The 8,351-nt window shown below is 56.6% G+C and overlaps 1 protein-coding gene across 2 annotated transcripts; it reads left to right on the top strand.

The window, feature by feature from the left end:
• The first annotated feature begins 568 nt into the window (after nt 1-568).
• Nucleotides 569-8,327, top strand: NR1D1 (nuclear receptor subfamily 1 group D member 1). Of its 2 annotated transcripts, none has more exons than XM_003996795.6 (8): nt 569-1,226; nt 3,964-4,296; nt 4,552-4,640; nt 4,745-4,889; nt 5,244-5,884; nt 6,196-6,381; nt 6,936-7,146; nt 7,832-8,327. In XM_003996795.6, the coding sequence occupies exons 1-8, from the start codon at nt 1,196-1,198 to the stop codon at nt 8,029-8,031; spliced, it is 1,836 nt and encodes a 611-aa protein (XP_003996844.1). In that variant the 5' UTR covers nt 569-1,195; the 3' UTR covers nt 8,032-8,327. The 2 variants fall into 2 exon arrangements, with proteins under 2 accessions (XP_003996844.1, XP_044901126.1); XM_045045191.1 differs by lacking the exon at nt 569-1,226 and adding an exon at nt 2,064-2,379.
• The last annotated feature ends 24 nt before the right edge of the window (nt 8,328-8,351 follow it).

The raw sequence follows: 8,351 nt of genomic DNA, 5'->3' as shown, positions 1-8,351 counted from the left end.
AGGGAGTCCCCAGAGACAACCTCACCCGCATGGCAACTCCTCCTCCCTTAGGGATGCTCTCCCTAAGGAGAATAAAAGGAAAAAGGGGTCACATTTCCTTTTGGTCCCTGGACTTGGCCCTGCAGCAGAAATTCATCTTAAGCTCTTGACTTTGGGGATATCTCCCTCCCCTACTGGTCATATCTCCTTGTGTCACTAGTAACCTCAAGGCGAGGTCAGTCCGGCAATCACGTGAAGCCCTCACGTTTGCAAGGTTTGCAGAAAGAGCCTGTTAGCTTTGATCTCCCGAGGAACAGCCAAGCTTGCCAGTCCCTCCCCAGGAATTCACATGCCTCTGCCATACAGGCTTTCCAAACACGCCACCCTGAGTCTTCAAGGCACACCCGACCCGATCCGGCTCTTAGCTCCTCCCCGGGTCCCAGCAATCGCTTTTGCAAAGCAGAAAGGGGGAAATATACGCAGTCCGCCCACTTTGCCAGTGGACTACAAATCCCGATAGGCTTGGCGTTACGCAGGCGCACGGAGCTCAACGTGCCTGCTGCTGGAAAAGTGTGTCACTGGGGCACGAGGCGCTCCCTGGGATCACATGGTACCTGCTCCAGTGCCGCGTGCGGCCCGGGAACCCTGGGTTGCTGGCGCCTGCGCAGAGCCCTCTGTCCCGGGGAAAAAGGCTGGGGCAAAAGGCGGCTGAGATTGGCAGAGTGAAATATTGCTGCCGAGGGAACGTAGCAGGGCACACGTCTCGCTTCTTTGCGCCTGGGTGCCCCGTTTCTCCCCATCACCTACTTACTTCCTGACTGCAACCTCTCTCCCTCTGGGACTTTTGCACCGGGAGCTCCAGATTCACTACCCTGCAGCGCTGTGGAGCCGTCAGGCAGTGGCACCCCGTGCACTGCAGAGACCCGACCCTCCTTGCTACCTTCCAGCTAGAAGAACTACAGCAGGCTGATTTCCCCTCCCCCACACTCTGCTCTTCCCATGCAAAGCAGACCTCTGTTGCCTCTGCGTCCTACCCTTTTGCAGGGCTGCAGTCAGGCAACCCCGAGACCTTGCTGCAGGGTGCCTCGGATCTTGTTTGTGATCCGTGGGATCCACTCTCCGCTCTCAGTCAGTGTCCAGGGGGCGACAGCAGCAATTGCAACCTCCAGTCTGTGTCAAGGTCCAGTTTGAATGACCGCTCTCAGCCGGTGAAGACATGACGACCCTGGACTCCAACAATAACACAGGTACTGAGATTCTTTACTATCATCATCCTTTGGTACTGTCTCTTCGCTTCCATGTATGCCTTAGAACAAGAGGAACTTTTTAAGGGGCTGGGGACTCCCTCGGTCTGGGGATTTGCTAGCATAACGGGTACCATAGGCTGGGATTTCCAGAGCGAGTTATTCGTCCTGGGAATGTGCCCAGAGGCGCCCCACCACCACCTCTCAGAGTCCCAAAGCTCCTTTTAGCCTGATGGACTCGGATCCCGGGCAGGAGGAGATGGAGAGCGGGTATATGTGATAAGATGCACAGTTTAGAGGGACTGGGAGCTTTGGAGCAGTGCCCCAAACGCCCCTTTTCCCCCCTCCCCCCTGCCCTGCAGCTGTAGCATGGCTGACCCTTTCGGAAAGATGATCCTTTCCTTCCTCTCTTTCTCTTCCCCTATTTCCTGCAAGCTCAAGGGAACCTGAAAAGCAGTGGGGCGATAGGGGCTCCAGGCAGGAGGGGCTGGGGGAATGGGTCGGATCTCACTGGGGAATCCTCAGTGACAGTAGGGAGCGGCACTTGAGGAGCCAGCAGAGTGGTGCTCGGCCCCAGGGAGGACACCCACAGCGCCCGGGAGGCCCGGAGGGCTCACATGGCTGCGGAGCCGGGCCCACGTGCTGCGTTTGTTTTCATTCAGCAGAAGCCGTGGCCGCCACCCCATTGGTCGTTGTCTCCCGGCCCCGTTACATAATGAGCTCCGCCCCCCCCCCCGGTCGCCCCGGCAACGCGTGTTCCCTTCTCTCCTCCCCTCAGTTGCCCTGGCCCGGCTGGCGTTTGGGGCCCAGCCCGGGACTTGGAAGCCCAGGAGGGGCGGGACGGGGGCGGGGCTGATGCTCCTGATTGACGGGACGGGGAGGGGCGGGGCCTCGGGTTCCGGGGTTCCTCGTTGGGGAGCCACGTGCAGGAGGCACACGTGGAGTGAGGACGTGAGGCCGGCTGAGGGCCCGGCTCCCGCCCCGCCCCGCCGAGATCTGGGTGAAGCTGGGCTGACTCACCGCCCCCGCCTGCCTCTTTTTCCTGTTCGCCTGCCTGGGACGGGAGGGGGGTGGGGAACCTTCTCCCCATCCCTGAAGCAGAGTAAGCTGGAGCTATCCCTGACCTCTCATGGCCTCGTGTTTACACTCCTCAATGGTACCTCACATTTGGCCACTCTTGTCTCCTCGTTCCTTTTCTTTTTATTGTGTTTGCACCTACCTCATTTTACTGCCTTTAGACTCAGTTTCGCCACATTCCAAATTCTTTCTGTTCCTGGAGCATCTCTTACTCCTGCAAACAGTGTCTTAACTCCCCACCCCCACCAAACCAGCAGCAGTCTGTCAGAAAGGACTTCCCCAGAACAGCTACAGCTACATCCCAGAATCATTACTGAAAGTCTTTTTTTTTTTTTTTGGTCACAGAAAACTGAGACCCAGAGAGAGAGGGAAGGTAACTTCCTCTAGGTCACAGATCAATTTGGTTCTGATAGATCTGGATCTAGAACTAGACTCTTTTGAGCATCCCCCTCACTTCCAGGTTAGAACCATCTTTGGATGAAAGTCTTACTCCCTTTTAGGGGATGGGTGAACTAGGTCAAGTTCATTTACCACCAAATGATATCCCATCCCATCCTCCCCCCACCCCCCACCCAGCTCTGAAACTGTAGGAGCTGACCTGTTGTGCAACTATTTTATTGGGAGCTGGGTTCACCCTGACCAACCTTGAGCTATTTTAGGGTTGCCCTGCCCAGCTCAGTGTGTGTCAGTGGGTGAGCAAGACATGTGCCTCTGGATACACGGTGACATGGCTTGTGTTGGCTCACACGTGTCCTAGGATCCTCCCTTTTCCCACCCCACCCGTGGCAGGCCAAGCTAGGTGCTTGGCAAAGGTGTGGCAGGCAGGTCACCTTTTCTCCTGCTAATGCCACGGGAGCACAAACACCTGGTTGACAATGTAACCAGAGGGTCGAAGTCCCTTGAATGGCTGAGAGCCAAGGTCGTTGTCACCTGGCTGAGAGATCTAAAAGGGGAATTCCTAAGCCCTAGGCTGGACAATTTGTTTTTCGTGTCCACCACCTGCAATGGGCATTGCTAAGTCTTCCCTGGACGCGGAGGGAGAGTCCACTCTGACTCTTGCTTTTGGAGGCCAGGGGAACCAGCCTGGGTAGTTTCAGTACCTTTGGAGAAACGTCTTCCAGTTTGGGGGGAATGTCACTGTCTTACTCTTGTAAGACCCTTACTCTCCTCACTGTTGGCTAGCTTGCCCCAAATAGTCTCATCCCTGGAGTGGTCTTGGTGTTAAAATTGGCAGCTTTTTTTTTGGAGGGTGAAACTGGGCATTCTGAATGGGTCTCAGCTGCTCATCCCATCCTCACATCTGCCACTAACGATGAAGTCATTAGCTGGCTTCAGTCCGTATTCCCAAGGAAGGCTTCTGGGGTAGCGGGGTACATATATGAGATGCCTGCAGAGGTCATGCCTTTAGGGAGGCACCTCACACCCAAGGCAGAAGTTGAATGTACCCTGCAAAGAGCCTTGGGGTGTCGGTTGGCCATGTCATATCTGGTTTGCATTGGGGAGTTGCTTATTGTGGTTCTTCCTGGGACTCCAAGATTAAGGGTTCCACAGTTAACTTCCGAGCATGCAACGGTGGGAGGTAGATGAGGGATGAGCAGGAGTGGTGCCCTAGGACCAAAGATACATGGTGCTGACACCCCCTTCCCTTGTGTTCTCCTGCCAGGTGGTGTCATCACCTACATTGGCTCCAGCGGCTCTTCCCCAAGCCGTACCAGCCCTGAGTCTCTCTACAGTGACAGCTCAAATGGCAGCTTCCAGTCCCTGAGTCAAGGCTGCCCTGCCTACTTCCCACCGTCACCCACTGGATCCCTCACTCAGGACCCAGCTCGCTCCTTTGGGAGCATTCCACCCAACTTGAGTGATGATGGCTCCCCTTCTTCATCTTCCTCCTCCTCCTCCTCCTCCTTCTATAATGGGAGCCCCTCAGGGGGTCTACAAGTGGCCCTGGAAGATAGCAGCCGAGTGTCCCCCAGCAAGAGCACCAGCAACATCACCAGTGCGTAAATTTCCAGCTGATTTGGGGGAAGTCGGCCAGGACTAGGTTGGGACTTGGTGTTCAGATGACATGGTTATTCCCAGGGCCTACCCTGGCCTCAGGGATTTCTCCTAGAGTTGCACCAACCGCTGTCCAGCCCAGTCTGGATACTGGAGGAGCTCGTCAGCTTTTCCCCTAGAATTTCCAGCCCAGAATACCTCCACATCTCTGGCCAGACAGCCCTCCTGCTCACCTGCTGCCCCTCTCTTCCCACAGAGCTGAATGGCATGGTGCTACTGTGTAAAGTGTGTGGGGACGTTGCCTCGGGCTTCCACTATGGCGTGCATGCCTGTGAGGGCTGCAAGGTGAGGCAGGTTGGGGGTAAGGGCAGAGAGGTATGACCTCATTCCCCCGGACACATAGGCCTGGCCTGGATGGAGATGCTCACTAGCTGCCCCCGTCCTTCCAGGGCTTTTTCCGTCGGAGTATCCAGCAGAACATCCAGTACAAAAGGTGTCTGAAAAATGAAAACTGCTCCATCGTCCGCATCAATCGCAACCGCTGCCAGCAGTGTCGCTTCAAGAAGTGTCTCTCCGTGGGCATGTCTCGAGATGGTAAGGCGGCACTGTTGCCCCACAAAGCATCCCCACAACTTCCCCCCCACTTCCTTCCACCCAAAGTTTGAGTTAATCCCTCCCTTAAAAAAGTCCCAACGGAGACACGTCAGACTGTGAGTCTCCTCTGTGTAGGGGATGCCCATCTTTCATCTTTTTGGATAAACACACTTCTTTACTATTCGCTCCTCTGGTCCCCTCGTAGGGCAATCCCTACTTGGAAAACTCCCTCAAGGGGCGTGGCCTTGGTTTTAGTTTTGATGTTCAGGGCCTTGCCCTTTCAAGAGGAAGGAAGGAAGAGAAGCGTGTGAGTGTGTAGGAGAACTTCCTGACGCTGCTCTCATCCTGTCACAGCTGTGCGTTTTGGGCGCATCCCCAAACGAGAGAAGCAGCGGATGCTCGCCGAGATGCAGAGCGCCATGAACCTGGCCAACAACCAGTTGAGCAGCCAGTGCCCGTTGGAGACCTCACCCGCCCAGCATCCGACTCCAGGCCCCATGGGCCCCTCACCACCTCCCGCTCCGGCCCCCTCACCCCTGGTGGGCTTCTCCCAATTCCCACAACAGCTGACACCTCCCCGATCCCCAAGTCCTGAGCCCACAGTGGAGGATGTGATATCCCAGGTGGCCCGGGCCCACCGAGAAATCTTCACCTATGCCCATGACAAGCTGGGCACCTCACCTGGCAACTTCAATGCCAACCATGCATCGGGCAGCCCTCCAGCCACCACTCCTCATTGCTGGGAAAGTCAGGGCTGCCCGCCTGTCCCCAATGACAACGTTATGGCTGCCCAGCGTCATAATGAGGCCCTGAATGGTTTACGCCAGGCTTCCTCCTCTTACCTTCCCGCCTGGCCCCCTGGCCCTGCCCACCACAGCTGCCAGCAGCCCAACAGCAACGGGCACCGTCTATGCCCCACCCATGTGTACCCAGCCCCAGAAGGCGAAGCACCTGCCAACAGTCCACGGCAGGGCAACTCCAAGAATGTTCTGCTGGTGAGGGCACTGGGGGTGAGGTGGGCAGGGGGCCTGGGAGACTGGATTTAGTATAGGGCAGCTGGGTGTGCCTGGAAGCTAATGCAGCGATATCCTCTTCCCAGGGGGGAGGATGCTCAGCCCTGCAGTAAGGGCTGTGCCTGCAAATCCCTAATCTCCACCTGGCACCTGATTGCTCCTTTACCTAAAAGACCAATCCTCTAGGGCCACAGCCTCTAACCTGGGCAGAAGCTGGGGTCCAGCCCTGCTGGGGGAACCCACCTGAGCCAGTCTGGTTGATATTCCCCTCCCCAAATCCCTTCCCCCTCCAGGCATGTCCCATGAACATGTACCCCCACGGACGCAGTGGGAGAACCGTGCAAGAGATCTGGGAGGATTTCTCCATGAGCTTCACACCTGCTGTGCGGGAGGTGGTAGAGTTTGCCAAGCACATCCCCGGCTTCCGTGATCTTTCTCAGCACGACCAGGTCACCTTGCTTAAGGCGGGAACCTTTGAGGTGAGTGACCCTTTGTGCTCCCTGGTCTTGACCTCGGGAAGGATCCCACAGAAAGACTTGGTATCTAGGATAGGGAGGGACTCTGAAAGGCTTTGGAACCCCAGTATCTTTGTCCTGGCAGCCTCTGACTGCTGAAGGAAGGGGCAGAATCCCTCCCCTTCCTGCGTCAGGTTGGCTGGGACTTCTGTAATCTCAGCTGGGGTCTCAACACATCCCATTACCTGGAAATCACACCTTAGGGCACATTGCTACCCCCATTCTAGATAGACTCAAATTAATTTTGGTGAACTTTTGCGACCTTGTCCCAGGTCACGGGTAGTGACAAAGTTAAGACTCAGATTCAGCCCTGCTGGATTCTAAAGCCAGGGTGATGTTCCCCATCCTTCCATCTCTCCCCCACCCCCACCCCACTGCCCATTCAGAACCCACCCCCACTCTTTCCCGAGAAACCTAAGGCAGTGCTGCCAGTAAACCCTTTGGAAAACTTTAGGGGCAATTTGGCAAATGCTCCTCCCACCCCACCAGGGTGATTGTCCCTGTCCCCTCTCCCTTAGGTGCTGATGGTGCGCTTTGCATCGCTGTTCAACGTGAAGGACCAGACAGTGATGTTCCTGAGCCGCACCACTTACAGTCTGCAGGAACTTGGAGCCATGGGCATGGGGGACCTGCTCAATGCCATGTTTGACTTTAGTGAGAAGCTCAACTCCCTGGCGCTTACCGAGGAGGAGCTGGGCCTCTTCACCGCGGTGGTGCTTGTCTCTGCAGGTAGGTCAAGCTCTCTCCTGAGCCTGACCCTGGAGGGGGGTGGGGGGGAGGAGGCGGACGCAGTTCGATTCAACACACCTTTTATGGAGTACCTACTCTATGCCAGGCCCTGCACCGGGCACTGGGGATACAGACATGATTCAGACACAGTCTAGCTGGGGAGACAGACTCATGCCCGACTAATTATAAAACAGTGAGATAAGTGTCACAGTAGAAGCATGAACCAAGGGCTTTGGAAGCACAGACAACTATTTCTGCCTGGGGGAGCTGGGGAAGGAGGTGACACTTGAGTGGGGCCTCAAAGGACAAGTAAGGTATTGCCAGGCAGAGAGGGGGAAGGGCATCCCAGGCAGAGGGAACTACAGAGCAAAAAGCAAGGGAGCCTGGACACGTTTGGCCTGTTCAGGGAAGGAGAGTGGCCTTGTGGGATGGGAGGTGACCAGCCCTGCTGAGCCCATGCTCCCAGCTCTCAGCTGCCTCCTGCTCTCGGGGCAGAGGCCTGGGAGAAGGAGTTGCGCTCCTCTCCTCCTCCTTCCCCCGTGGGCCCTCCGAGGGGCTTCAGGGAGAGGCTGCACCGGTGGCCGGGTCCTCCTCCTTCTTCTCCTCCTCCTCCTCGCAGACCTCCTCCGGTTCCTCCTCAGAGGAGCTCGGGGAGCCTGCCTCACTGCTGTCGTCTTCCCCACAGACCGCTCGGGCATGGAGAATTCCGCTTCGGTGGAGCAGCTCCAGGAGACGCTGCTGCGGGCTCTTCGGGCTCTGGTGCTGAAGAACCGGCCCTCGGAGACTTCCCGCTTCACCAAGCTGCTGCTCAAGCTGCCGGACCTGCGGACCCTGAACAACATGCATTCCGAGAAGCTGCTGTCCTTCCGGGTGGACGCCCAGTGACCCGCCCGGCCGGCCTTCTGCCGCTGCCCCCTTGTACAGAATCGAACTCTGCACTTCTCTCTCCTTTACGAGACGAAAAGGAAAAGCAAACCAGAATCTTATTTATATTGTTATAAAATATTCCAAGATGAGCCTCTGGCCCCCCGAGCCTTCTTGTAAATAACTGCCTCCCTCCCCCATCACTGACCCTCCCGTCCTCCCCTATTTAAATCACTCTCCGCCCCCCCGCCCCCCGCTTATTCTCTAGCCCCCCGATTTGTTCTATTCCTGTCTCAAATCCAATAGTTCACAGCTGAGCTGGCTTCTGTGGTGTGTGCTCG

The sequence above is a fragment of the Felis catus genome, chromosome E1, assembly GCF_018350175.1.
Source record: "Felis catus isolate Fca126 chromosome E1, F.catus_Fca126_mat1.0, whole genome shotgun sequence".
Taxonomy (NCBI): domain Eukaryota; kingdom Metazoa; phylum Chordata; class Mammalia; order Carnivora; family Felidae; genus Felis; species Felis catus.
The sequence above is the reverse complement of the archived record's forward strand: the minus strand, read 5'-3'. Positions and strand labels throughout refer to the sequence as shown.